This window comes from Gopherus flavomarginatus, chromosome 20 (assembly GCF_025201925.1).
Source record: "Gopherus flavomarginatus isolate rGopFla2 chromosome 20, rGopFla2.mat.asm, whole genome shotgun sequence".
NCBI lineage: Eukaryota > Metazoa > Chordata > Testudines > Testudinidae > Gopherus > Gopherus flavomarginatus.
Genome location: NC_066636.1, coordinates 6,671,272 through 6,698,973, shown reverse-complemented (window position 1 = coordinate 6,698,973; position 27,702 = coordinate 6,671,272). Strand labels below are relative to the sequence as shown.

General features: G+C 61.3%; 1 protein-coding gene across 4 annotated transcripts; it reads right to left on the bottom strand.

Moving 5' to 3' along the window:
* Window positions 1-468: 468 nt before the first annotated feature.
* On the bottom strand, window positions 469-26,691 carry GRAMD1A (GRAM domain containing 1A). 4 transcript variants are annotated; one of them, XM_050929832.1, is made up of 19 exons: window positions 26,614-26,691; window positions 20,918-21,119; window positions 20,275-20,295; window positions 19,349-19,433; window positions 18,643-18,746; window positions 14,044-14,139; window positions 13,374-13,454; window positions 12,853-12,974; window positions 12,329-12,482; window positions 10,771-10,972; window positions 10,230-10,370; window positions 9,332-9,450; window positions 8,747-8,889; window positions 6,075-6,178; window positions 4,564-4,737; window positions 4,002-4,089; window positions 2,780-2,887; window positions 2,402-2,522; window positions 469-1,866 (listed from the first exon to the last, which is right to left on the bottom strand). In XM_050929832.1, the coding sequence occupies exons 1-19, from the start codon at window positions 26,619-26,621 to the stop codon at window positions 1,780-1,782; spliced, it is 2,160 nt and encodes a 719-aa protein (XP_050785789.1). In that variant the 5' UTR covers window positions 26,622-26,691; the 3' UTR covers window positions 469-1,779. The 4 variants fall into 4 exon arrangements, with proteins under 4 accessions (XP_050785789.1, XP_050785793.1, XP_050785791.1 ...); XM_050929836.1 differs by having other exon boundaries at window positions 20,918-21,114; window positions 26,614-26,689; XM_050929834.1 differs by lacking the exon at window positions 26,614-26,691 and adding an exon at window positions 23,287-23,439.
* Between the last annotated feature and the right edge of the window lie 1,011 nt (window positions 26,692-27,702).

Below are 27,702 nucleotides of genomic sequence, written 5' to 3'. Positions count from 1 at the left end.
GAGTGCTGTCTGAGGTGGGGGCCCTTGACAGAGCTGGGATGCAGGGGATTGATAAGGACAGGAGCAGTGGCTGGGGAGCAGGGCGGAGTGCTGGCTGGGGGGGCCCTGCTCAGAACAGGTATGCAGGGGGTTGATAAGGGCAGGAGCAGTAGTTGGGGAGCAGGCGGGAGCAGCAAGAGCATTGGCGGGGGGCAGAGTAGCAGGGGGTTGATGGGGACAGAGGCAGGAGTGCTGGCTGGGGGGCAGTGGGGGGAGGGATTGGAGCCTTGGCAGGCTCTGGCCGTGGGGGGGGGGGGGGAACCAGGCGGAGTGAGGCAGGGATGCAGGGAGTTGATGGGGGCAGGGGTGCTGGCTGGGGGTAACAGGGGGAGGGGCAGGGGCACTGGTGAGGGGGCTGTGGGGGGAGGCGCTGGAAGAGTTGAACAGGGACATCACCCCTGGACAGACACACACAGACTCACCCTAGGCGGCGCTATACCAGCCACGCTTTTTAATCAGCTAATAAATAGGGAGGGGGGGGCGTGAGCCCCATGACACTGAGGATGAGGGAGCAGATGGCGTTCAGGCTGGCTGGGAGGCTCACACACACACCAAGCCCCTTCCAGCAGCGTCGAAGGACAAGTGGCCCAGGCCAGGAGACAACGACCCAGTGCCTGGTGAGCACCGGGCCCTCCAGGAACTGAGTGTTTCGGGAAGGAGGCAGAGCCATGGGCAGTGCCCCCTGCACTGCACGGAGCTTGCCCCAAGGGTGCCCCTGCTCCAGTGCAGAGGACCCAGGAGTCCTGGCTCCAAGGTAAGGGGGCGGGGGAACTGCCCTGGCCACGCCCCATAGTAACACCATGCAGCTAGACCACTTAGAAAGTCAATTCCTAGCCCAGACTGGATGGGTTCCTCCAGGCCACGACAGGCCACCAGGCAGCAGACATGGTGGGCTGTACCCAGCTGGCAGCTGCAGTCCAGCCACCGTTGTCCTGGGTTGCAGACAGTGGGCGGATCGCGAGGGGCAGAGCCAATCCCAGGGGATCCTCCATGTGTCCCACGGTGCGGCCTCCACCTAGCTGTCACCACAGAGACCTGCTCCGCCGGGGGGTGGCAGGAGAGCAGGGCAGCCCAAGCCAGTGCTGACACCAGCCAATGGCCAGGTGCTGCTGACCCAACAGGAGAAGCAGACCCTGGGAAGTGTCCAGGCGGCACTGACCCGGCCGAGGGAGCCAGCTGAAGGGGGGCGTCCAGGCGGCACTGACTTGGCCGAGGGAGCCCGCCAAAAGGGGGCATCCAGGCAGCGCTGACCTGGCCAAGGGAACTGCCGAATGGGGGTGTCCAGGCGGCTCTGACCTGGCCGAGGGAGCCAGCCAAAGGGGGGTGTCCAGGCAGTTCTGACCTGGCCGAAGGAGCCGGCCGAAGGGAGGCATCCAGGCAGCGCTGACCCGACCAAGGGCGCCAGCTGAACGGGGGCATCCAGGCGGCGCTGACCCGGTGGAGGGAACTGGCCTGCAGGAGGCATCTGGATGGCGCTGACCCGAACGATGGAGCCGGCTGATGAGGAGCGTCCGGGCGGTGCTGACCTGGCTGAGGGAGCCAGCTGAACGGGGGCATCAAGCAGTGCTGACCTGGCCGACAAGGGGCGTCCAGGCGGTGCTGAGCCAGTCGAGGGAGCTGGCTGAACAGCGCTGACCCGGCTGAGGGAGCCGGCCCACAGGGGGTGTCCGGGCGGCGCTGACCTAACTGCAGTCTCAGATCCAGCTCAGTCCCCCATGGCCCCCAGAGGCCAGCGCAGCTTCAGGAAATGGTGTCAGCCTGGCCTGGCTCCGGGGATGGTTCTGCCATCATGATGCCCTGGTGCAGCTTCTCCAGGGAGACCTTCATCTGGGGGGGGGGGAGGGGGGCAGGAGAGGTACCAGTTATTCCTGAATGGCTGACAGCTCATGAAGAGGGCTTCAGCCTTCTAGTCCTGGCTTCCAGCCCACCCCTCCCCCCATCTAGACTACACTCCCCTCAAAGCAGGGAGAGAACCCAGGAGTCCTGGTGCCCAGACCCCCAAACACACTAACCCCACTCCCCTTCCAGAGCTGAGGAGAGAAACCAGGAGTCCTGGTGTCCAGCCCCTCTACTCTAACCAGTAGATGACACTTTCCTCAGTGACTCCCCTTTCGTCGGGCTCCTGGATCACCAGATGGGCTGGGCTCCCACTAGGGTCCTGCTGTCAGACAGGGGGCGTTCCAAGCAGCTTTGGGTGCAGGACTCAGACTGGGTGACTGCGCATTAGCCCTGCTGTCCCCAGGGCTGAAGAGCAGGCACGGGGAGTCAGGCCCAGGGGGGCTGCACGAGCAGAGCTGCAGCCGCCCCCCCTGGGCAGAGACCCAAAGAGCCGAGCAAGCCTGGCCCGGCCCCGCAGCATCACCTCATCCAGCAGCTCCACAGAGGCCTCCAGGATCTGCCTCCACTTCTGCACCTCTGCACCATGGAAACGCCGCTGCAGCTCCAGGACCTCGGCCCACTCGCCTGCTGTCCGGGGCAGCTTCCTGGGGGGCAGGAGGTCACTGCCAGCTGAGATGGGGGTCACCCCATCTGCCGCAAATGCCAGCTGCTGGGACCCCTCCCCTGGCACCTCGACCCCACCTCACCAATACAAAACCCCTCGCCTCTTGCGCTCCTCCTCCTGCCCCCTCCCTTGCCACTGGGATTGCTCCCATCACTCTGGCCTGTGTTCCCCACACTACCCCCCTCCCAGAAATCTCCCCATTCCCCTCCCAGGCAGCCCCCCGCTGGGATCACTCACCCTCGGGCCAGGGCGGAAGCCTGCCAGGCCTGGAAGGCACGGGCCGTGTGCTCCAGCGCCCACAGCCGGTATAACAGCATCACGTTGAGAACCACTAGGACCAGCAGGCTGGGGGAAAAGGAAGGATGAGGGGCTGGCAGAGCCTTGCCACAGGCCTGATGCTGGTAAGGCTCACCCAGCGTCCCTAGAACACAGCCCTGAGTACATGGGGCAGAACCCAGGCATCCTGGTTCCCAGCCCCCTGCTCTAACCACTACACCCCACTCCCTCCCAGAGCCAGGGAGAGAAACCAGGAGTTCTGGCCCTGCCCCCCAGTTACATGCATGGCTGTCTCAGGCCCCATCTCCCTGCCCAGAACATGCTCAAGGCAGGCTGTCAGATTTGCATACTGCGCTCTGATTGGTGGGGTCCGGAGCTGAGGCCTGCCATCACCCAGCACGTCAGTGGTACGCTGGCTAATCAGAGCGCAGTATGCAAATCATGCCACCTCAGTCAGCGCTCCAGAGCACCGGGAGCTCAGAGCACTAGGGAGGGGGCTAGGCAGGGCAGGGGTGGTGCTGGGGGGGTGTCTTGGAGCACAAGGGGGCAGGGGCAGGGGGTCCATGGCAGCCAGCAGGACATAGGGGTGGGGTGTGGGAGAGGGGAGGTCACACTGTACCTCACACAGATCCTGTGAGGCAGCAGAGACAGAGGGAAGAAAAGAGACACATGAGTCCTCACCCCGGAAAATCATCTCATAGCTCCCTACACATGCGCCCCCCTTCCCATACACACCCCCACATCTTACTCAACCCCTTCCCCATACACAGCCCCCTTCCCCCTCACACAACTCCCTTCACCAATAGCCCCTGCCCGGCCATCCCACCCCCAGCCCAGTCCAACACCTACATCCCAACTCGGGAAAGGGGCTGCGGCTGTGCCCCCAGGGGGGTGCCCCTACTCTACCACCCAGACTGTACCCCCTCACATCACCCACAGAGTCCAGCCTGAGCCCGGCCCTGGATGGGTGTGCCCCAAATCCTGGACCCTCCCCACACAAAGCTCTACCCCCCTATTACTCCCATCAGAGCCCTGCCCCAGCTCCCCACATTATGCCCCCCAGAGCCCTGCCTGGCCCCCCACATCACTCCTCCAAAGAGCCCCAGACCCCTTTAGTCCCATCCCCCCACAGCTCAATCACCCACCCTTGCCTCCCCATAGCTCAGCCCCACATGCCCCTTACACCAGGCTGACGATGAGGATGAGGGTGGACACAGTGGGGCCCCGGCTCCGCTCCACGAGCTGCTGGGAGAGTTGAGCTGCCAGGCTGCCTGCGGGGACAGGGGGCAGGTTAGGCGGGGGCCAGGCCAGCCCCACGTGCCCAGGAGTCACTCCCCATAGGGAACTGCAGCAGCCCGTCTCCCATCCTCTGGGGGGGAGGAATAGCTGCCCCTGCAGGTTCCCTGATGGGGGACCATCGGGGACAAGGCATGTTTCCCCTTGTGGGGTGGGGAGGCGGTGATGGGGGCAGGCTCCAGACAGGGTGATGGGGGTGCGTTCCCCATTACCTGGGTGTGGGGGATGGGGATGGGTTTGAGGGGGTGGGTTCCCTTTGGGATGGAGATGGGGCTAGGGGCAGGTTCTGGGGGCAGGTTCCAGGAGGGGGCACATTTCCTTTGGACGCGGGGTAGGTTGTGGGTGGAGTTTTGTGGGCAGGTTCCCCTTTACCCGAGCAGGGGGACAGGTCCCCTCTAAACATGGGCGGGGATGGGGTGGGTTACATGCAGGGTCATGTTTTCCCTTACCAGAGGGGCGCAGGGGGCAGGGCCCTGTCTTGCTGGGGGGCAGCGTGGCCAGGGTGGGCTCAGCATGGGGGGCCCTCCAGCTCAGTGTGTGCTTCCTGCGGCGCAGCCCCCGCGGCTCCGTCCCACATCCACTCTCCTCCAGCAGCGTCTTCTCTGCTCTTGCCAGCGCCAGCCCTGCAACACCAAGGGGGGTGAGATGCCTGTGCCAGCCCTGCCGGGGGTGAGATGCCTGTGGGGGAGGCACAGGCACCCCATGAAGTCCAGAGGGAGGGAGCCACATGGAGTCCAGGGCCCATCCTAACTGTGTCCCTCCAGCTGCCCTCAGCCCAGCTGTGTCACACCCACCCAACCAATGGATTTATTGGGAAACCCCCTCTGATTGGCGGCTTGCCCCGCCCAGCCCCCTTCACGTCACCTCCCCAGCCCCCTCGCTTTACCCGCCCCCCTCCTTCCACCGCTCATGGGATACGACGCAGTGGGAATTTTCTTAGTACTTTGTTGAGTGCTGGATGTGCCTCAGTTTCCCCAGTGTGCTGCATGTTTACCTAGCTGGAGGGAAAGGGGGGTTAATTTTGCAGAGACCCAGGGAACTGGGTGGGACTGTTGAATGGCTGCCTGGACCCAGTTGATGGCTGGACATTTTGTAACTCAGCAATTGATGACCCAGGGGTTACAACCAGGGAGAACAAAGCTGAGGTGGAGGCCAGGTGACCCTCTTTACCCTGAAGGGGAATGAAGGATGGAGGAGGGGCAGCTGGGCATGACTGCGGGTGGGCTGCTGGAAGCAGGTCTCAGCCTCCTGTTGGGGGTCTCGGATGGAGATCAAGGCTTGGAGCTCTGGGTCTGACCAAGATGGACGTGGCTGGAACTTTCTGGGTTTGGTGCTAACAGAGAACTTGCCTTCATTGTGTTCCAGACAGCTGATAAACCTTCTATGTCACATGCTGCGGAGTTGGGGTGCAGGGCTCTTTGGGGGCATGTGAGGCTTCCCCAGGTGTCCCATCCAGGCGGACTCTTTGGGGGGAGCTCACTGTGGAACAGGGGGCTGAACGCTCCCAGCTCAGACCCAGGAGGCGCTGAAGCCAAGGAGGCTTCTTGCCACAGTGAGAGTGTCTGGGGATGTTATCCTGAAGAGGGTCCTGCCTGGGTTTGATTCAGAGCTGTTCAAAAGCACCGAGCCTGTGACACGGCTCCACCTGCCCAGCCCCCCGTCGCCTCACCCACCCTCCGCCCATGTCATCTCCCTCGCCTCAGCAGCCCGCGCAGCCCCATCCACATTGCCCCTCAGTAGCCTCTTACCCCCCATATCTCCATCCCTGCCCGATACCCTCTGACAGCCCCCTGTCCCTCCAGGCCCCCCTCCCCCCCACAGGCACCTCTGAGTCCCCAGAGCACTCCCAGACTCCAGCGCTGGGTACGCTCTTCAGCACCTGCCCTCTTACCCTGGCACTAGCCGTCCCTTGCAGTCTCCGTCCATCCCGCCCCCAACCCAGGTGCCAGAAACCCCGTACCCAAGTGCTGGAAGTACTCCTCCATGCCGCTCCACGTGTTCTTCTCAATCAGGGCTCTCACCAGGTTCCAGGGCTGCTTCCGGTACCGGATCTCGGAGGAGACTCTGGGGAAGGCAGAGCCGGGGTGTGTGTGTGTGTGAATGACCTGCTCCTTGGGGAGCACTGGGGTGGAGGTGAGCTGCCAGACCAGGATGCTGGGAAGCAGCTCCCTAGAGCAGATGCGGTGGGGGCCTGTTGCCCAGAGATTCCCAGCAGCAGGCCCCCCCCGTCACAGATCCCAAGGCCAGAAGACATCATTGTGCTCATCTGAGCTGAGCCACCCCTAGCATGGACCTGCCCTGAACAAATGCCTGCCCCCACTCCACGGCTGCAGCAGGGCCTCAGCGCGGTCCTGGCTCCAGCTTTAGTCCCCCCAGGGCCAAGAAAGATCAGCTCCACCCAAGCCAGTGCATGGGGCTGCAGGACATTCAGGCTGAGCTCCTGAGAGGGTCAGGAAGAGCTGAGCTTGGTTAGCCCCCAGAGCACGCGGAGAGGCTCCATGTGCACCCCATAAATCCAGCAGGGGGTGGGGGCAGGACAGGGCACAAGGCCCGATGGGGCTGGATTGGACAGGCGCCTGTGGCACTGGTGGGAGAAAATGGTTTCTGACGGTTGGAGGTGGGAGGGTCTGTGGCAGCCCCCAGGAGCCGGGGGAACCAGTCCTGTTGCAGATGGAGCTAGAGGGAGTGCTCAGATGGGGCTGCCTGCCAAGTCGGGGACCTGCCAGCCCTATGTGGGCTTTACAGATGGGCAATGAGTGGGAATCTGCACAGCCTGGGAAATTGTTCCAGGGCTTAGTTCTGGGCACAGTTCAGTTCCAGGCTGATTTAGTCCAGCTTCAACTTCCAGCTGCTCGTGTTGGACTTTTGTCTGCTAGAGAGACACGCCCAGCACTGGGTGTCTGACCCCATGCAGCAAAGCCAGTCAGGAGCCTCACCCCTGACCCTACTCTGGGTTAAGTGAAAGAGCTGGAGCTCTGGGAGCCTCTCCCTCTCAGGCAGGGTTCCTGACCCTTTCTTCATTCTTGGGGCTCTTCCTGGACCCTTCCCCAATGTATCACCATCCTCCTTGGCCTGTGGGCACGAGAACTGGACATAGGGGCCCAGCAGTGTCACACTAGGGCCAAACCTATAGGGAAAAACCACCTCCCTGCTTCCCCTCGAGATTCCCATTTGTGCATCCAGGGCTACATTAGGCCCTCTGGCCCCAGCGTTGCATGGGAACCCCATGGTCAGCTGGTATCTCCTTGGGAGATGCCACGGCTGGCAGCAGAAGAGAATACTGTTGACATAACACACTTAAAGAACAGGAGTACTTGTGGCACCTTAGAGACTAACAAATTATTTCAGCATGAGCTTTCGTGAGCTACAGCTCACTTCTTCGGGTGCATAGAATGGTCCATGCATCCGAAGAAGTGAGCTGTAGCTCATGAAAGCTCAGGTTGAAATAAATGTGCTAGTCTCTAAGGTGCCACAAGTACTCCTGTTCTTTTTGCAGACACAGACTAACACGGCTGCTACTTTGAAACATAACACACTTAGATCTTCTACAGCCTTTGACTTGAGACCACACAACATTTAGAGTGACAAACCGAGACTGATACGAAATTGTCATGAACCACACTGAACGCATTCATGGCCAGCTAACAGAGGGCCCGAAACAAACCTGTAAGCAGGAACCAGCCCTTGAGGGGGGTATCTCCAAGGGGTCCCGCAGGGATCGGGTCTTGGGCTGTGCTATTTGCAGCTTTATCAATGGTCTGAAAGAAAACTTCAATTCATCCCTGGTCACATTGGCAGAGGACACACATTAGGGGAGCAGGAAATAACGCAGACGCTGGATCACTGGCACAGAGCCACTGGGATGGGGGACTCCACAACCCCCAAATCTTTTCACCATCTCTGCTTCACACAGAGGAGGGACAGAGTCCCCCGGGCCTAAGCACGTGGCCAACGCTCTTTGTGCCTAGCTGGACAGTTACATGGAGCAGTATTACAAGGCACCATGTGCTCATGGCCAGCTCACCAAGCTGTCCTGATTTTGCATCAGTCTCGGTTTGTCACTCTAAATGTCGTGTAGTCCCAAGACAAAGGCCATAGAGGATCTAAGTGTGTTACATCAACGCTGTCCCTCCTGCCACCAGCTTTGTCATCTCCTCCCAAAGAGACCAAGTTAGCGACAGGATCTATTCTCAATAAACCCATGGCGATTGGCATTAATTCCATCCCCCTCCTTTAATTCGTTATTAACTGAGTCCATATCAGCTGCTCCTTTCTCTCTCCCAGGATTGCTGTTAGGCTGTCAGGCCTATAATCACCCACGCCATCCCCTTTACCCTTTTTAAAAGAGTGGCACAACAGTAGTTTTCTCCCAGGTCTCTGGAACTTCCCCAGTGCACCAAGACTTACTGAAAATTAATCTTAACGGGCCAGTGAGTTCCTCAGCCAGCTCTTTTCAAACTCTTGGGTGCAAGTTCTCTGGACCTGCTGATTTCAAAGGGTCTGACTTTCATAGTGTGGAGCAGCCATGAGACAAAGAGAGTCAGCCACCAGAGGAATTCCCAGCACCACTCTCTGGATGGGGGGTGCCCCCCAAGTCCCCCAATGCAGAGGAGCTCTGAGGCGGGGCGGTACCTGAGACGGGCTGTGCCTGTGGCCAGCGTGCTGATGCAGTAGCGGTGGGCGGTGTAGAAGTAGTCCTGGTAGGGGATGCCCTGCGTGATCACCTCCGAGTCCACCACGCAGGCACCGCTATCGGGGCTGGCACGGAACAGGGTCTGGGAGGAGGCCAGCTCTGCTCATCCCATCACAGGCCAGAAACAGCCCCGCATAGTCCCGCCACGCCTGCCGCCGTCCTGCACTTGCTACCTCCCACACACTTGCCACCCCACCCCGCGCAGTCCAGCCCCTATCATGCTGTCCAGCCCCACCCCGACCTGCCGCCCCGCACTGCGCAGTCCAGCCCCCACACCATGCTGTCCAGCCCCACCCCTGACCTGCCGCCCTGCACTGCAGTCCAGCCCCCCAACCATGCAGTCCAGCCCCAGCCCTAACCCGCCACCCTGCACCACGCAGTCCAGCCCCCCCCATGCAGTCAAGCCCCACTCCTGACCTACCACCCCACACAACGCAGTCCAGCCCACCCCGTCCAGCCCCCCCATCCCGCTACCCTGTATCTCTGCTCCCTCACGCCCTCCTGGGGCTCCACTGCCCCCTCACCTGCGTCTCCACCACAGCAGCTGCCTTAGGCCCCAGCGGGTTGCTGAGGGGGATGGTATAGGAGAGGACACGGCTCTGGTGGCATTTGCTCTTGCCACTCCATGAGGTCAGTGTCACATCTGGGGAGAGCAGGGGGTACGTCAGGACGGGGGGATCCTCCACTCAGGGGCCTCCCCCCATCTCCCCCCACACGAGCCTCTCGTCCCCAACTCCCAGATACAGGGCCCTGCCCTTGGTGGCATTAAACAGGCGTGGCCCAGTGGGGCGCCCGGCAGCATGAACACCCGGCCCAGCGCTTTGCCATGACCCCTTCCCTCCTGGGCCCTGCAGTGAGTTTGCTCCCCTCCAGCCAGAGCGAGTGCATGGCTAGCGTGGCCAGTGCTACAACGGGCGGCAGCCGCCAGAGCTGGTGACCTATGTCCTCCAGCCGGCACAGGCCACATGGGTCATGTGCAGCACCAGGTGTGGGCCTGGGGCCCAGTTCAAGGCCTCCCCTGCACTGCAGTTGGCAGCTCCTTGGAGCACCAAGCCCAGACTCTCTGAGGGCAGCAGGTCCCAGGTGTTGGGCGACACTCCACTGTGCTGCCCTCCTGTGCCTGCCAACACCCACGGCTTGGGGGGCGCGGGGTGTGTGCCCTGGGGGTGGAGAGGGCCCTCACCCTGCACTGGCTGCTCCTGGCTCTGCCCCGCTCAGCTTCGGGATCTCCGCGAGGACACCTGGCCCGGAGCTACCGGGTCCCCTGCCCCATACACCCTGACTTGGGCCAGCAGCGCCCCATGGGTGTCCTGAGGAGTGAGCCAGCCCCAGCCCTGCTGTCATCTGCAGGGTGGCAGGGAGCAGCCAGTTCATGGCCCCAGGGAAGACTCAGCCCCCGCCCGCGCCCCTGCCCTGCCCCACCTGTGAACTTGCGCTGGCACAGGAAACTCTGCATGAACGGCGAGTCGCTGAAGAGCATCTGCTGCAGCCGCTCAGCCCCCAGGCAATAGACGCAGTTCAGCAGCAGCCGCCCGGGCAGGTCTGAGAAGGTGTCCACCTCCACTGTCGGGAGAGAGGGATGAGGAGCTGCCTGGGTCCTAACCCAGTTCTGGGAGGATGGTGGGATCAGAGCAGGCAGACTGGGAGCCAGGACTCCTAGGTTCTATTCCTGGTTCTGGGAGGGGAGTGATGCCTAGTGGTTAGAGCGGGGGGGGCTGGGAGCCAGAACTCCTAGGTTCTATTCCTGGTTCTGGGAGGGGAGTGATGCCTAGTGGTTAGAGCGGGGGGGCTGGGAGCCAGGACTCCTGGGTTCTATTCCTGGTTCTGGGGGGTGGAAGTGATGCCTAGTGGTTAGAGCGGGGGGCTGGGAGCCAGGACTCCTGGGTTCTCTCCTTGGCTCTGGGAGAGGGGTGGGGCCTAATGATTAAAGCTGAGGGCTGGTATGTTCGGGCAGGGCTGTCACCTTCATCCTGCGTGGAGGAGGAGGAGGAGGAGGAGTTGCTGGTATCACTGGGGAGCTCCTCATGAGGCAGCAGGTCCCCCAGGGCAGGCAGCGGGGCCCCCCCCAGCACCACAGCCTTCAGGGGCTCCAGCACCGCTGTTGTTGTGCAGTTGGAGGCAGTATCCGCCTGGCTGTCCACATTCTCTTCGGGGTCCTCTGCCAGCTAGGGGGGAAGGAAAAGTAAGGGGGGCCCAATATGGGCCCAAAACCTCCCTGAGCCTTGCCCCTTTCCTTCCCCAACCTCCCCTAGAACCTCCTCCGGCCCTGACCTTCCCTTCCCAAGCTCCTCTATCCCCACCTCCTTCCCGCCCCCCCCCCCTGATGCTGGCAGCTGGCCAGCTCAGGGCAGGACCTGGAAGAGGGGTTAATTCACTGTGTGTGGGTAACAAAGGGCTGCTACGCTAACTAAGACAAGCCCATGCCCTTGTGTTGACAGAAACCAAGAACTGATGGTAACTGTATTTACCAACATCCTGGTGGCTGTAACTGATTAACTGGTACCTGAAAATCCTTTTCATCTCTTGTCGCTCTGTATTACCTGCACATCCTGTATGCAGCTGTGCTCAGTTGTCAGTAGATGCAAAGTCCTGTAGCTAGCACGGAGTGTGAATTCACTGACCGGAGAACTGTTTGGCATGTCACGGCTATATGGTGTTTACAAGACCGAAGCTTCAGACTGAAGCATTCCATCATCAAAGCAAGTGTTACTGGGACTTTTCACAGCCTCAAGTGTCCATCACGTGTTGTGAAGGGTTTTCTGTGTGGACACCTGTCTGCTGGCTCTGTGTGCGGGAGAGCTATAAATACCCCATTCATGGGCCTGAGCCAGCACCTCTGATCTGCTGATCTCTGACCAGGGAGTCTGAGCCATTGGACTGAGAATGGAACACATGGAAAGATTTGAAGAAGGACTCTAGAGATTTATGGAGAATTCACCAACATTAAGTCTCCGCTAACAACTAGACTTATATATTCTCATTCACCTGTAATGTATTTTATCTGCTTTGACTTTGAATAAGGCTCAGTTCTTTTCTTAGCTAGTTTTAGACATTAAAGAAAACGGCTACCTGTATTGTCTATGGAGAGATCTGACCTGAGGTAAGTGATGAGTCCTTTGGGACTGGAAGAGCCTCATGTGTGGGGAATTTGGGTTTAATTGCCTTTCATCGCAAAGTGCAGTTTGGTTGGGGGGCAATGAAGGGCTGGAATGCCAAGGGACTGTCTGTACTCCATGGTAAAAGAGGTAGAGTGATTCCGGGGTACGTTTCAGTGCTGGCTTGGTGAAATCAAATGACAGAATACACCCCCAGCCTGGGGAGTCCATCCTATTTTCTGGCTGTCTGTCCTGAGTTTGGCTTTCTCAGCTGTGAGTCACTCCAGGCACCATGACACCTCCCACAACCCCACCCTCTGACCCTCCCAAGTCCTGTCCCCTCCCATCCCCAGCCCCCCCAAACCTCCCCTGGCCTTGCCCCCTCCCTTCCCCAATTCGCCCCCACCAACCCTTCCCCCCACTCACTGAGGCTGCCCCATCACTGCTGCTGGCCAGTGAGTGGAAACTCTGACTAGCAGCTGTCCTGGCCAACGGGGGGCTGGGCTCCAGCTTGAGGTCAGCAGCGCAGGGCAAGGCCAGGTCTCTCAGCTCGATGATGTCACTGAGCTCCCTGACTGGCCTGGAGGGGGGGAAGTCACTGGGGTGTCAGGGGTCGCACAAGTGTCGAGGTCACTGGGTCCCGTGGGGTCGGGGATCGCACCAGGGCAAGTCGCGGGGTCAGGCACACGGGTAGGGGAGAGGGTGCCAGCTTGTCCAGGGGTGGGGCGGAAGGGCAGGGGCTTCCCATTCGACAGGGGTCCCAGGGTTCCCAACACTCGGGTGCGGCCAACCTACTCCTGAGACAGCTCCCCCTTGGGCAAGAGACTCTCTCATGGGGCGATGGGGGAAGGTGCAGCGGGGGGGACACCAGATCTGAGGGCCCCGCAGAAGAGGTCGGAGGCCTGTGGCTGGCCCCATGCGGGGGGGGGGGAAAAGGGGCTCACACTCACCCCAGGCCATTGAGCTCATCAGTCGGGACAGGACAGACATAGTCATCGTCCTCGCTGGTGAGGCCAAGCTCAGCGCCGTAGCCCTGGTGGACGATATGCCAGAGCTCCCGGGGAGACAGTGTCTACAGCGGGAGAAAGCATTGGGGGGACAGTGTTGGGAGGGGAGAGACAGCGTGGGGGGGGGCTGAGTTTGGGGGAGTGAGATAGCGTGCGGGGGACAGCGTCTGGAGGGGAGAGAGAGTGGGGGGGATAGCGTTGGGGGGGAGAGAGGTAGCGTCATGGGGACAGTGTTCGGGGGCAGGAGACAGTGTCGGGGGGAAAGGACAGCATCGGGGGAGGGGAAGGAACAACATCGGGGGGAGACAGGGTCTGGAGGGGGCATCAGTGTCGGGGGGACACGAGCAGTGACCCATGGGCCCCACGGCCAAGCCTCCGTTTGCACCCCCCAGGATCCCACCCCCGATCCTCAACCCCAAATTGCCCTCTATTACCCCCTACCCCCACCCTGGGTGCATCCATACCTTCTCCAGCAGTGCATTCTGCCACAGGCGGAAGATCAGCATGAAGCAGCGATCACGGGCTCCAAATGAGGTGAAGAAATGCTGGGGGGAGGAGGCAAGTCAGACCCCACCCCTGGATCTCCTGGTGCCCCTCACTCCCGACCCGCAGCCCCTGCTAGCCCAGCCCTGGGCTCCCCCTCTCTGCAGCTCTGCTGGTGCCCCTCACTCCTGACCAGCCCAGCACTGGGCTCCCCCACACCTGTCCCATTCCTTCCCACAAGGAGGCCCAGCAGGGCACTGATGCTGCTCAGACAGTGGCCTCCAGCTGCCAGGAAACCCCCCTCCCCCCAGGTCCCAACTCAGAGTGATTTGGGAGAGGCCAGACTCAGTGTCCCTGGGGTAGCACTTCTGTGAGGGGCAGGGATGGGCGTCACCCCCTTGGTGCTCCCCAGCCCTGCCTCTTGGGATCAGGGTGTCCCCACCTGACCCCTCCTTGGGTGAGGATGCCAGCAGCCACACAGAGCCCCCCGAGGACCCACTCAATTGTCTCTGTGTCTAACCTGCATCGGGCAGGGGCACCTGAGATGCTATAGTCCTTCCGGGAGGGGCTGTGCGGACGACAGACAGGGGCACGGGGCTGCCCCCCAAGGAGAGGGGCCCTAGGGTGGGGGAAGCCCCGGCCCTATCTCACCTTGTCAGCCGCAGTGCAGACCTGGATGGCATTGGGAATCAGCCTGGCCATCTTCTCCTTCTTCAGGCATTTCACCTCCCGCAGCGGGACAGAGATCTGCAGGGGGCAGCAGTTAGGGGGCTGCGCGGCAGGATGGGCAGGGTTGAAGGGAGGTAAAAGGAAAGCTGGAGCGGCCGAGGGCAGCAGTGGGAGGGGCAGGAGGTGCCTGGCGAGAAGGGAAGCTGGAGGCGGCCGAGGGCAGCAGTGGGAAGGGCAGGAGGTGCCTGGGGAGAAGGGAAGCTGGAGGCGGCTCAGGGGAGCAGTGGGAGGGGCAAGGTGTACCTGGGAAGGGAGGGGAAGCTTGAGGTGGCCTGGAGCAGCAGTGGGAGGGGCAGGAGGTGCCTCAGGGGGAGGGGAAGCTGGACAGGAAGAACAGAGTTGTGGGGGTGGTAAAAGAGAAGCTGGAGGGCAGCAGTGGGAGGGGCAGGGAGGTACCTGGTGGGGGAGTAGAAGCTGGAGGTGGCCCAGGGCATCAGTGGGAGGGGCATAAGGGCACCTGGGGGGAAGGGAAGTTGGGCAGGAGGGGCAGGGTGGGGATGCGGGCGGGAGTAAAAGGGAAGATGGAGGCGGCCCAGGGTGGCAGGGAAGTGATGAAGTGGGAATTTCTTAATGTTTTGCATGAATACTGTGTGTTTGCCTCAGTTTCCTTTGTGTCACATAAGTATCTAGGTGGTGATCACTGCAGAGGCCCCTAGGGGGCGGGTGTGACTGACAACTGGCTGCCTGGGCCCAGACAATAGCCAGACATTCCATACCCTGGCAGCTAAGGCTGGGGCCCATCCTCTGCAAGTTAGACAGAGGTGGAGGCCAGGTCACCAGTTTGCTGGGGAAAGAGACAAAAGAAGGCAACTGGGTGTGACTGAGGCTGGGCTGCGGGAAGCTGGTCAGTCTCTTGGTTTGGGGACTTGGGGGAGAAATCCCTCCAAGATGGACTTTGCTGTAACTTCCTGCTCTCTGGCTGAGAGTCACTGCTGAGTGCGGAGTTGGGTTGGCCCTTTAGGGCGTGAGAGGCTTCCCTAGGTGTCCTAGTCAGGTGGACTCCCTGCGGGGAGCTCACGGCATAGAACAGGGGTGCTAAGCGCTCTGAGGTCAGACCCAGGAGGCGCTGAAGCCGAGGAGACTGGCCCAGGTGAGTGTGTCCTGGAGGGTGTCATACTACAAAAGGGTCCTGTCTGAACTTCACTCAGAGTGGTTCCAGAGCACTGAGCCTGCTCGTCCATGGCAGCTGGTGGGAGCGGTGGGATATGCAGTACCCCATGGACAGTTGGCTGCTGAAGGCACTGGGAGCATCCTGCAGTAAGTGGCTGGGTGCAGTAAAACAAGAGGAATTAGAGGGAAGAGTAGAACCACCTCTGTAAGATAGGCACTGTAGAGCTGTACAGAGGGACAGTGCAATACATTGGAAAGTTCACCAAGGTGTAGCTGATTGTGCAGCTGGAGAAGGATCGGTTTAAGGAACCAGTTCCTGACCCAAACTGGGCTACAAGAGGGACTGGGAGCAGCCGGAGTAGCAGCAGGGCGGTCCTAAGACCTATTTCCCCAGTCCAGCAAGGGGTCTTCACGACCGGGTCCCCCATTGGTAGATCTGAAATGGAGGGAATTGGAGCTGAGGCAGGAGGACCCCCAGGGGTGAGTGGGGATAGACCCTGGGATGCCAATTCCTTAGGGAACCTACATATTAACTTGCTGCCCCAGTTTAAGGAGGGGGGCTATGGATGCCGATCTCACTGCCTCCGAGAAGGCTTGCAATGACCAGCTTGACTCTGCAGAAAGACTCCAGTATCTAACTCTCTCAGGCCATAGAGGCATTCAGGCAGACGGATGGGGTGGAAACAGGAGACTAGGAACTGGTCAAGAAAGCGCCACTGCTTAAGTTTGGCTGACCCCGGAGGTGGTCAGGAAAGGTTCCAGGGTGTGCTGCCTTCATGGAAATCACCACCTTGCTGGGAGAATATCTCTGCAAATGGGGGAAGGTCACAGGGTCACCAGCATGGAAAACATGTAGGATCTGGTGGGGCTGGAGCAGCTGTAGGAGATCGGTTCTCTGGATCTTACAGTGTGGTTAATGGCCAGGAAGCCCAAAGACCTGCGGAGGGCAGGCAGGTTGGCCGATGAGTTTGTGGACAGCTGGTGACCACTTGGGGGACTGGCCCGGGGACAAGTCCGAGGAAGGGGAGCCCATGGAGGCATCCCCAGAGTGAACTTGGTGTTGGGGGGGAGGCTGAGGGGGTGAACCTCCTCCAGGGGGCCTCAGGGACCTGAGATTTAATTACTGCAGGAAGGACAGACATAAGGCTATGCAGTGCCCAAAGGTCAAGGAAGCATGGGTCACTGAGACCCCTGGAAGGGTTAACTTGATGAAGGGAAGACAACCTGTAAGTCAATCTCAGAGAGCGGGCTGTCTGTCTGACAGGCCACAGCATATATGTCTGCTTGGAATCTCCTGGGCTCAGGCCCCTCCAATCACCAGTGCAGCAGAAGGTGGTAGTCAATGGGGAGACATTCCTGGGGTGGTGAGACTCTGGGACAGAGAGAACTGTTGTCAGGCCCTGGGTAGTGCAGCCCCACCAGATGCTGAGGGGCTGTGACCTGGGTGAAGGTCCCAGGTATGAAGCCATTCACCCTGCCATGGCTCAGACCCTGAGGCAGACACAGGAGGGATCAGGGTGGCTGGTAGTTAGGGTTCTCCAGGACATCAGCTGTGACATACTCTTGGGGAATGACTGTCTCTCTGAGACAGGATCCAGGCCCTGCTCCTGTAAGGCCCAAAGAGCTGAATTTGAATCCAGGGAACTAAGCGGCTGAGACTAAAGCTGTAGTGAAAATGCAGATGACCTGGCTGGCAGGGGGGAGGACTTGCTAAGCTCTGGAATACCTGCCTGTCTGTAATCAGAGCCCTGGAGCTGAGTGGGATAGGACAGAGGATTGGTCCAGTGGCCCAGTGCAGGGGAGAGTTAACTCACCCTGGCTCGGATGCTGTGAGCAAACCAGCAGGCTCGCTGCCTGCCCTCACTGGGACAGCAGGGCAAAGCTGAGCAGGAGGGGATCAGAGACCCCAGCTGAGCATGGGGACCACAGCCAAAGCAGGACAGCTGCCAACCCAGCTTGCCTTGTCCAGAGGTGTGAGAGGCCCCAGGGAAGGGGGAAGCAGCTGGAAGAGTGCTGCCGTTGACAGAGACGCCTGGTCAGAGTGGGGCCAAGGCAAAGATGGGAGAAATTAACCCAGAGAACCCAAATCCCAGCACTCCAGATGGGGGGCTGGGAGACATCCCAATTCCAGTTTGAACCCCAAAGGCTTGGGGGTGGCAAAAGGGCACAAGCCCCATAAAACCTCCCCATGTGTGGCCTGCGAGTATCATCAAGCAGACCAGACCTGTGGGGGGCATGGAACTGGAAGAGACAGGTATAACTCCCACCAAGGAATGGGAGAGGTGCTGGAGCATCTATGGGAACTGTGGGTTCAAACTTCCCCAGGTCACCCATTCGGTCTCGAAGGGGGGACAGATGTGATGAAGTGGGAATGTTCTTCATGTTTTGTGTATGAAGTCTATGAGTGCCTCAGTTTCCCCTGTGTGTGGCACAAGTTTCTAGGTGGTGGGACAAAGGTGTGTGATCCTTCCAGAGCCCTCTAGAGGGGGGGCGTGACTACCATCTGGCTGCCTAGGCACAGACAATGGCTGACACTTTGTATCCTGGCCCATCCTCTGCAAGAGCCAGCTGTGAGGAGTTGGAGAAAAGCAAGAGGTGGAGGCCAGGTGATCAGTTTGCCAAGGAAAAGGACAAAGGATGGAGGAGGGCAGCTGGGTGTAACTGAGGCTGGGGCTGCTTGAAACTGGGGAGTCTCCTGGTCTTGGGACTTGGGGGAGAGCCCAGGGATCTGCGTCTCCCCCAGATGGACTCTGCTACTCTCTGTGCTAACAAGATCTGTCTCAGGCTGTGTTCCAGGAGGCTGAAAACCTTCTGTGTCACACGCTGGCTGAGTCCCTGCTGAGTGCAGAGTGTGAGGCTTCCCCAGGTACCCTAGTTGGGCAGGCTCCCTGCGGGGAGCTCATGGGGTGAACAGGGACTGAACGCCCCAAGGTCAGACCCAGCAGCCGCTGAAACTGAGGAGACTGGCCATGGTTACAGTGTGTCCAGGGGTGTTACACTACTTGAGGGCTGTGGCTGAATTTCACTCAGAGCTGTCCAAAGCACCCAGACTGTGCACCCGTGACAAAGAGGGGCAGGGTCTGGGCCCCTGGGTGGAGGGGCAGAGGAGGTGGCCCAGGGCAGTGGGGACATGGCAGGCCTTGGGGATCCCTGTGGGGACGGGAAGCTGGAGGCAGCCCAGGGCAGAAGGGGCAGGGCAGAGCTCAGGGGCACTGAGGGGAGAGGGGCAGTGGCCCAGGGCAGCAGGGGAGGTGCAGGATTTGGGGGCACCTGGGGAGTGGAGCCTCAGGGTGCCTGGCGGGAGGGAGGGGCAGGGGAATCTGGCAGGGCCCAGGGCAGTGGGGGAGGTGCAGGATTCAGGGGTGCCTGGGGGGGAGCAGGGCCGCAGGGCACCTGAGGGGGGTCACTCACTGCTGTCTCCCAGCGGAAGATGTTGCTGTAGAAGCAGAGCCAGTTCTCGGACAGGTAGAGCCGCCCCTGGAGTAGGATGTCGCGCTGCAGCGCACAGGAGTAATCTGGGGAGAGGGGAGATGTCAAAGCCAGCCCAGTGGGGGGGCTGTGGCTGAGCTGGAGGTGGGGGGGCAAGGCTGGGCTAGTAGAGGCTGTGAGTCAGGAGTGAGGGGCACTCCCAAAGCTGGCGGGGGGCAGGGCTGGGCTAGTAGGGGCTGCAGGGCAAGAGTGAGGGGCAACCGCAGACCTGGGGGTGTCCAGGAGAGAAAGACCCTCCCATTTGACAGCACAGGGAGCAGGCCAGGTCTGTGAGGGGAAGGGAGCTGCCAGTGTGGGGGCCTGGGGAAAAGAGGGGGCAATAGCTCGTGGAGAGTGGGTACAGCAGGAGCCATAGGGCCAAGTGCCAGCACTGCTGCCCCCCACCCCAGGCACACGGGGTGAGCCCTCTGAGTGAGCAGGGACTGGAGGCAGGTGGGGAATAGTTGTGAGAACACATGGGGGATGAATGAGAAGATGGGGGGGCTTGTTCCACGGCCCCCACTCCCTGCTTAGCCTGCTCCTTTGCACTCACATTCCCTCCTTGCTGGCCCCTGCTGCCCCTCCCCTGTCCCACACCCCTCCACGGGCGGCCCCACCTTGGTGCCCCTCCCCCATGGCCCCCCCTCACCCACAAGCAGCCGCTCGCTCTCTGGCAGCCCCTTGAAGATCCTGCGGAAATCCTCATTGCGCTGTTTGTACGTGGGGCTCAGCATCTGTGGGGGGATCAGGCCCATCAGGGGTGCAGCGGGCCATGTCCTACCCTCTGCTACTGCGGTGAGGGGGACTCTCAGCTATGCTTTTGGAGCATGCAGGGGCACCGGGGAGGGTCCCAGGGGGTCCCTGGGCCAGCCGCAGGGGGGACTCTGGGAGGGGAGGGGGGTCCTGGGACAACAGCGTTGAGGGGCTAGGAAAGTTCTGCCCCAGTTGCCCCTCCCCGCCCAACCCAGCCTTCGGCTGCTCCAGGAAACAAAGAGGGGTGGGAGTCAGGCTGTAGCTCTCCCACCAGAGCAGAGCTAGCAGGGAAAGAAGAGAGCTCAGAGCACCCCCTGCTCCTCCCCCAACCAATCCCCTCCCCCTCCAGGGATGCTCCTCCCCTGCCCTCCCCACCCAACTCCACATCAGAAATCATGGGGAAGAGGGGAGCATAAACGAAGACCCTCCCCACCCCCCTTCTTACTCCTCCCCCTCACTGGCCCCCATCTCCAGTAGGGCTGCAGCTGGGGGGGCAGGAAGGTCTCTGAAGGGAGCAGGGGGGCTGGGCTCAGCCCCATGAATGGGGGCCAGGACAGACAAAGCCCAGAGAAGGGGGTGAGGGGCACAGCATAGGGCTGGAGTAGCGATGAGGGGGGCTGGAGGGTGTTGTAGGGCCGGTCTGTCCCACCCCAGGGATGCACCCAGCTCTGGGCTGTGCTCAGATGAGGGAGGTCTCCAGAGTCCCTCCTGCCACCCCCTCCCACAACTGCCAGGGTCAGAGATAGGGGTGCCCGGGGGGGAAGTGTAGCTGGGCAGTGTGTGTGAGGTGCTGGGGCTGCAGGCAGAGCCGGGGGGACTCACGCTGTACCAGCTTTGCGCTTTCTGGAAGGGAAAGAGAGAGAGAGGTTAGAACAGGAGCCCCCCCAGGGGTACACCCCCAAATCCTGCTCCCACCAAGACCTCCAGCCCTCTGTGGTACCCCCAAAGCCCTGGTCTATCAGGACCCCCAGACGCATCCCAAAGCCTGCTTCCCCAAGGATAAACCCGCAAGCCCCTGAGTACTTGCCTCTCCGAGAGCCCTCCCCTGAGCATGATGCCCCAGGGGATACCTCCCAGAACCCTCCCAGAGGCTGGCCCCCAGGAATGGGCCCCCGAACACCTCCCAAGAACACCCAGGACCCCCACAGAACCCTCAGTACTGCAATGCAGAGCTCCTCCACAGGGATCCCAACAGCCCTGAATCCAGGGAGTCCCCAAACAACCCTCAATGTAGACCTGGGGGGGCAGGGCTGGTCGAGCAGGGGCTGCAGGTTGGGATTGAGGGGCACTGGCAGAGCTGGAGGAAGCCCAGGGCTGGGTTAGCAGAGGCTGAGTGTCGGGATTAAGGGGTACTGGTAGACTTGGGAAGGGAGCCCAGGGCTGGGCTAGCAGGGGCACCCAAAAAGTCCCCAATATCCTGGCACCCCCTGACACCCACAGCCCCCCAGGATCCAGCCCCCCTCACCTTGTTGTTGCGGATGAAACTCCTGGCGCTCAGCGGGTAGTTGAGGGGGGCGGACAAGGGGCCCCGATCTGGGGCACTCTCTGTGCTCTTTTCCACCATGGCATCTGCAGGGAGCTCAGGGGAGGTCCGTGGGGGCAGCAGTAGACGCTTTCGCAGGGAGGGAGAGCTGCTAGGGCTGCTCCGGGGGGAGGGGCTGCCTGTGCTGGGGGAAGACAGAGTGAAGGGGGCCCCATGTATTCCTCCAGACCTCCTCCCCATTCCTCCCAGAGCCCTTCACTTCCCTTCCCTTAGCCCTCCAGTGCCTCCCTTCATTCCCTGCTCCCCATGTCCACCTGTGGCACACTGTACCTCAAAATAGCACCCTGTAACTCCCAGAGTCATCATTCATATATAGTTGTGATATTTCTTACAAAGCATGCCGTGTATGATATCATATGAAAGGTCATGATCTGCTGAAACCCCTTGTTCTGTCCAAATAGGTATACTGTTAGTGTGTATGAAGTTATGAGATTGTGCTATATGGTTGTTATTGAAATATGTTCTAAGTTTGAGAGTCTGTACTATATGGTGGTGACCTCAGCTCAGGAGGGTGTTAATCGACCATTAATTAGTCGGGGGGGTTGTAATCAAGCGATTTATAATTCAACAACAGTTGTGCAAGCACCACACCAGGGGATCGCTCAACCCTGTGACTCAGCAAAGCGCACCAGGACCCATCTGGGCAAGTGTCTTCCAGGCACACGGACTGAGGATATAAAATAGGGAACAGAGGCATCATGCTTTGGCTTTTCTCCTCCCCTGGAAGCAACAAGGACCTGAGAAGACAAAGAACTTCAGCAGAGGAGACTGGTCCCAGGTTTAAGGCAGAAACCTGTGTATTATGAATAAGGCTGCAAGTCTTTCATGGAGGTCACGGAAATCACAGATTCCTTGACTTTCCAGGACCTCTGGGCCTTCCACAGCTGCTGCAGCTGGTGCGGCTGACGCCAGGGCGGCCCGAGCAGCTGGGGCAGCCCTGGGGCCAGCCGCACCAGCCGCTGCTCTGGCAGCCCCAAGCAACTGGTCCCAGGCGCTGCCCCAAGCAGTGGTCCGGGAGCAGCAGCAGTGCCCCAGGCTGCCCCTGCCAGGAGGAGAGGTACTGGTGGTGAGGCCACAGGCCACTCCCACCCCCAGGAGCAGCAGCGTAGCAGGGCTTCGGACTGCCCCCACCCCCAGGAGCAGCAGCCACGCCAGAGCACCCGCGCCCCAGCAGCAGCGTCGACTGGAGCACTCCGCCACCCCCCCAGCACCTAGCATTTAGTTAGGGGTATTTTTAGTAAAAGTCACAACAAGTCACTGGCCGTGACTTTTTGGTTATTGCCCATGACCTGTCTGTGACTTTTACTAAAAATACCCGTGCCTAAACTGTAGCCTTAATTAAGAACTGTAACATCCAGTGGGGCGAGAAACTTGCTTGAAAATACTGCCACGTGTGCTAAGGTTTAAGATTTAGGTTGTGTGCTTATTTTTAATTTTCTTTGATAACCATCTCTGTCCTTTTATGTCTATCACTTATAATCCCTCAAAATCGATCATTCTGTAGTTAATAATCCTGCTTTACATTCTGCCTAAAACAACGTGTTTTGCTTGAAGTGCTTGGGAAACCTCAGCTTGGATACAAAAGTTGCTGCATGTCCTCCCCATCTTGAGGGAGGGGCAGACTGGGTTATAAACTTATACTTCTGCCCAGGGCAGGACGGTACAGCTCGCGGGTGGGTGGGGGGGAGTTCGGGGAGCCAGAGGGAACTGGCTGGTGCCTTTCACTGCGTGATTTATGAAAGTTTCAGAGGGCTTCATGCAACCTAGCTGGGTGCGGGGCTCCACCTGCTGTTGTGCTGAGTGATGGGGGGGACGGGGGTGGGTTGCTGCTTGTCACTAGCAAAGCATACTGAGAGACAGCCCAGGCTGGAGAGTGAAGGGGGCACAGCAATACCCCAGTTCCAGATTGTACCCTGGGGATCCCATCACCCCCGGCCCCCAGCTCTAGACAGGGCTATTCTTGGGGCTAGGGACTAGAATCAAGAAATGCTTCTCTCATGGGATGACATGACTCTGATTCCAGAGGGGGCACCTGGGGATGCCCCAAATGGGGGGACAGCTCAGAGCAGGAGAAGAGACCCCCAAGGAGGCAGAGCCACAGGTGAGGGGAGCTCATGGGTCTGATGGGGGGTGGGGCCAGCTAGAGTGGGGGGGACCTTGGGTCTGACCGGGGATAGTGCCAGCCAGGGGGCATGAGTGTGACAGGGGTAGTGCCAGCCAGGAGGGGCCTGTGGGTCTGATGGGGGGTAGTGCCAGCCCAGTGCAGTGGGACTGAGCTGGAGCCAACTTACCCATCTCACTAATGGCTCTTTGTTCTCAGCTCCGTCTCGACTCCACTCCCCAGTGCAGCCAAATGGCTCCATTGCCCCTGTCCACCCCCAGTCCGACCTCAGCATGCAGAGCCCAGGGGAAAGAGCCAGAACTGCAGTGGCAGGAGCTGCAGGTTGGGAGTGAGGGGCACTGGCAGAGCTGGGGACAGGGATGAGGCTAGCCAATGTTGCTGCCTCTAAAACTCCTCTCACTCTCCCCATCACATGCTCCCCCCTCATATCCCCTTGTGCCTGACACTTACTGGGCACCTGGGACTCAGCCTAGTGCCAAGGGCAGCATGGGGGGCCCTACTTCCTGGGCAGCTCCAGATCTGGTTGCTGTCACCTCCACCCCTCCTCGCAACATATGGCCAGGGCCAGCCTGACACTGCAACAGCTGCTGGGGGCCGGTGCATGAGGGGGAGGAGGCCTAGAACCTCCAGAACAGCCAGGGCAGGGGGGCAGGGGCAGCATGAGCCACCCACGCCTTCCCCCCGGCTGGGTTCAGGCCAAGCAGGAAGGGGGGTCATGGCCAGCACTGGCCCCAATGCCCCCGTACAGTGTTATGGGGCACTGTGCTGCAGGAAATGTGTCTGGGGCTCAGGGGGGGTGTGTGTGTGTGTGTGCTGAGCTGTGGGGAGAGCACCCCCTGCTGACCTCTCCACCCCTTGCAGCACAGGCCCCCTAGTGCCAAGCTGAGGCATTCGGGCTGGCTCTGACTGCCGGGGAGAGCACCCCTGCTGAGCCCTGGCCCCCACTCCCTGGCCACCTACCAGGATCCAGAAGGACCTGAGATTCCCCTGGCCACTGCTGTCAGCTGGGCCAAGCCTTTGGCTGTAGGACTCTGGTGGCTCCTGGGGGCCCAAAGTGGCAGGGGTTTTGGGGCCCATCACATGCAGCAAGATGCTGCCAGTCCCAGCCCTGGCACATGGGGCCTCTGGCTGCAGGAGCATGGCTGGGCCAAGACCTGGCACCAACTGGCATTGGAGGGAGGTAAATATGGGGTAGATCCTGCTAGCTTGGCTGGGCTTGAGGGACTGCCTGCCTGGCTAGTGACTGCCAGCAGCAACCTCCAGCCCTGCCTGATGTTGGGGGGAGCCCAGAGAACATCCCTCAGCCCAGGCCTAGAACCTCAAGACCATGGTAGGTCAGACCATGCAGGAAAGCTCTGCCTCCCTGCTCTCCTGGAGATTCCCATTTGTGCACCCAGGACTGCATGACCCGCCCCCAAGTCCTTTTCAGTGTCCCTGCTCCCCAGGACAGAGTCCCACAGCCTGTGCGTGTGGCTCTTTGTTCCTAGCTGGACAGTTACGTGGACTCGTATTAAACAGTCACCACCCCCTCTCTGCCAGTGCCCCTCACTCTTGACCTGCAGCCCCTGCTATCCAGCCCCAGGTTTCCCCCACTTCCACGGATGCCCCTCTACTCAGCCCTGCCATCCCGGGGAGTGTCTCTAGGAGATGATCTGGGGGCACAGAGGGAAGGGGTAGATGGGCATCGCCTGTCTCGGAGCCCCTCGAGCCTGGGTTCTAACAGGCAGACACCCAGCCTGCTAAAGGGGCTGTCCCCCAGCTGGGCACAGAGACCCCTGAGTGCAGGGCCCCCTGCCCTCCCAGGAATCTCCAAGAGCACAGAGCAGCCAGGATAGACACTCAAGATGCCCAGGCCCCTCACCCACCATGGGAGGGCATCAGCCCTGCCCCGACTGCTGCCCCTTGGCGTGCTTGCAGAGGGATTTGGGGGTTGGCGAGACCCGGCCTGCCCTGTTCCTGCAGCGCCCGATGGGATTCTGGCATCCCAGCCATAGCGGGCTCCAGGCTCTCTGGGATCTGCCTGCTGCAGGCACCCATGGCCCTGGGCTCTGCTTCACAAACAGATTCCTAGAGCAGTGATTCTCAACCAGGGCCCCCTGGGGGGGCACAAACAGGTTTCAGGGGGATCCGCTAGACTGCTTGCTACCCCCTAACGCGGCCCTGGCTTGTATATACAGAAAACCAATTGTTATGGCACTGCTGGACCATGGAGATTCTATAGCATGGGGGCAGGTGTTAGGGGGAGGGCCTCAGAAAGAAAAAGGGGGAGAACCCCCGTCCTAGGGCAGCTCTGTGAGTTCGGACAGCTGGCATCAAGCTGGGAGAGGGACCCAGCTGTCTGGCTCAGCTGAGTGCAGGGGAAGGTGCTCCAGGTGCCGCTCTCTGGCGCTACCCAGACCCCCAGGGCTAGAGCAGATGCCAAAGGCCTGCGCCCAGCCCAAGATCCCCAGCCAGGAGCTCAGCGCAGGGCACTGGGCAGCGCCAGGCTCAGGGCTGGGGACTCACTCGGCAGAGCCTGGGAGCCTGCCGGGGAGCAGGAAGGAGGGTTCTGACTGCTGGGGGGCTTGGAACAGAGAGGGCAGAGCAATAACAGCCCAGGAGAGAACCCAGGAGTCCTGGCTCCCGGCCTTCCCCCTCTAACCACTAGACCCCACTCCTCTCCCAGACCAAGGGAGAACCCAGGAGTCCTGGCTCTCAGACACTCCTCCCCCCAATTCCAAAATACCAGAGCCCACTTTCTTAACCTCCACCCCGCTCACCCCATCCCTCACCCCACACTCCCCGCTCACCCCACCCCTCACCCCACTCCCTGCCCCCATCCCCCCGCTCACGGCACACTCCCCGCTCACCCCACCCCTCATCCCTGCGCTCACCTCACCCCACTCCCCGCCCCCATCCCCTCGCTCACCCCAGACTCCCAGCCCCCATTCCCCGCTCACCCCACACTCCCTGCTCACCCCACCCCTCATCCCCCCGCTCACCCCACATTCCCCGCCCCATCCCCCCCGCTCACCTCACCCCACTCCCCGCCCCCATCCCTCCGCTCACCCCACACTCCCTGCTCACCCCACACTCCCCGCCCCCATCCCCCCCGCTCACCCCACACTCCCCGCCCCATCCCCTCCGCTCACCCCACACTCCCTGCTCACCCCAAACTCTCCGCCCCATCCCCCCCACTCACCCCACACTCCCCACCCCCATGCCCCCCGCTCACCCCACACTCCCCGCCCCATCCCCCGCCCGCTCACCCCACACTCCCCGCCCCCATCCCCCTGCTCACCCCACACTCCCCGCCCCATCCCCGCCCCATCCCCCCGCTCACCCCACACTCCCCGCTCACCCCACACTCCCCGCCCCCATGCCCCCCGCTCACCCCACACTCCCTGCTCACCCCACACTCCCCGCCCCATCCCCCCCGCTCACCCCACACTCCTCGCTCACCCCACACTCCCCGCCCCCATCCCCATCCCCATCCCCCACCCCGGCGCCCCCTTACTCGAACATGGCCCGTGTCCCGGCCGGCCGGCAGCCCGGCCTCCCCGCGGAGGAAGAGGAAGGAGACAGGCCCGGCGGCTTCCTCCCCTCCCCCTCTGCACGCTCCGCCCGCTGCACAAAGGGTGGGGGTGGGCACCAGGACGCCTGGGTTCTCTCTATGGCTCTGGAAGCGCCCCAGGCCCTTGAAAAGCAGGGGAGGCTTCCAGGAGAACCCCCCAAACCTACTCCCGCCTCCCCACCCCTGCCCCCCAACAAGCACAGGTGTCACTGGGGAGAGCAGCCCCCCCGAGCGACGCACCGACCCCCCTCACTGGCCCCCCGGCCACGCACCGAAGCCCCTTCCCCCCCCAACAAGCACAGGTGTCACTGGGGAGAGCAGCCCCCCCGAGCGAGCACCGACCCCCCTCACTGGCCCCCCGGCCACGCACCGAACCCCCCCTCCGACCTCCCGGCCACGCACCGAACCCCCCCGGCCACGAATCGAGCCCCCTTCCCCCCCCAACAAGCAGAGGTGTCACTGGGGAGAGAAGCAGCACCCCTAGAGCCCCCCAGACACGCACCGAGCCCCATGGCAGGGCGGGGCTGCTCTTCGAGTCTGACTCTAGAGCCCCCAGCAGGGAGTGGGGGTCCTCTGGGCCAGGTGCTGCACACGCCCGAGGGGCTCTGCTCCCTGCCACCCGAGGCGCTGGGATGGGGTGGGGTGCACAGCCCTGGGGATGGCAGGCAAAGGCAGCACCTGGCCCAGATCAGATTGGCCATGGGGCTCCCCCAGCTGCTGGCACCAGCTTGGCCTCAGCACAGCCCTGCTCTGGGAACGATGCCCCCAGAGCCGGGGAGGCCAGATGGGCAATGCCCCTGGAGCCGGGGCGGGAGGGCAGAGAGCAAGGCTTGGATCCAGCAGCACAAGCACACCCAGCTCCTGGCACGCACCATGTCTATCTCCACACCCCCATCCCCTACCACCACCAGCCCTGTGCCCTCACCCCCTGCCACTGTCAGCGCCACGCCCTCAACCCTGCTGTTCCCAGTCCTGCATTCTCACCCCTTGTCACCCTCAGCTGCACGCCCTCAACCCTGCTGCCCCCGGTAC

Bases quoted from the DNA above. Each gene is read 5' to 3' on its own strand.
- GRAMD1A (XM_050929832.1), bottom strand. The intron at 12,975-13,373 runs GTATGGATGCAC...CTCCCGCTGTAG, and splicing joins AGAATGCACTGCTGGAGAAG to ACACTGTCTCCCCGGGAGCT. The intron at 4,090-4,563 runs GTAAGGGAAAAC...CTGTCCCCGCAG, and splicing joins CTGCCCCCTGCGCCCCTCTG to GCAGCCTGGCAGCTCAACTC.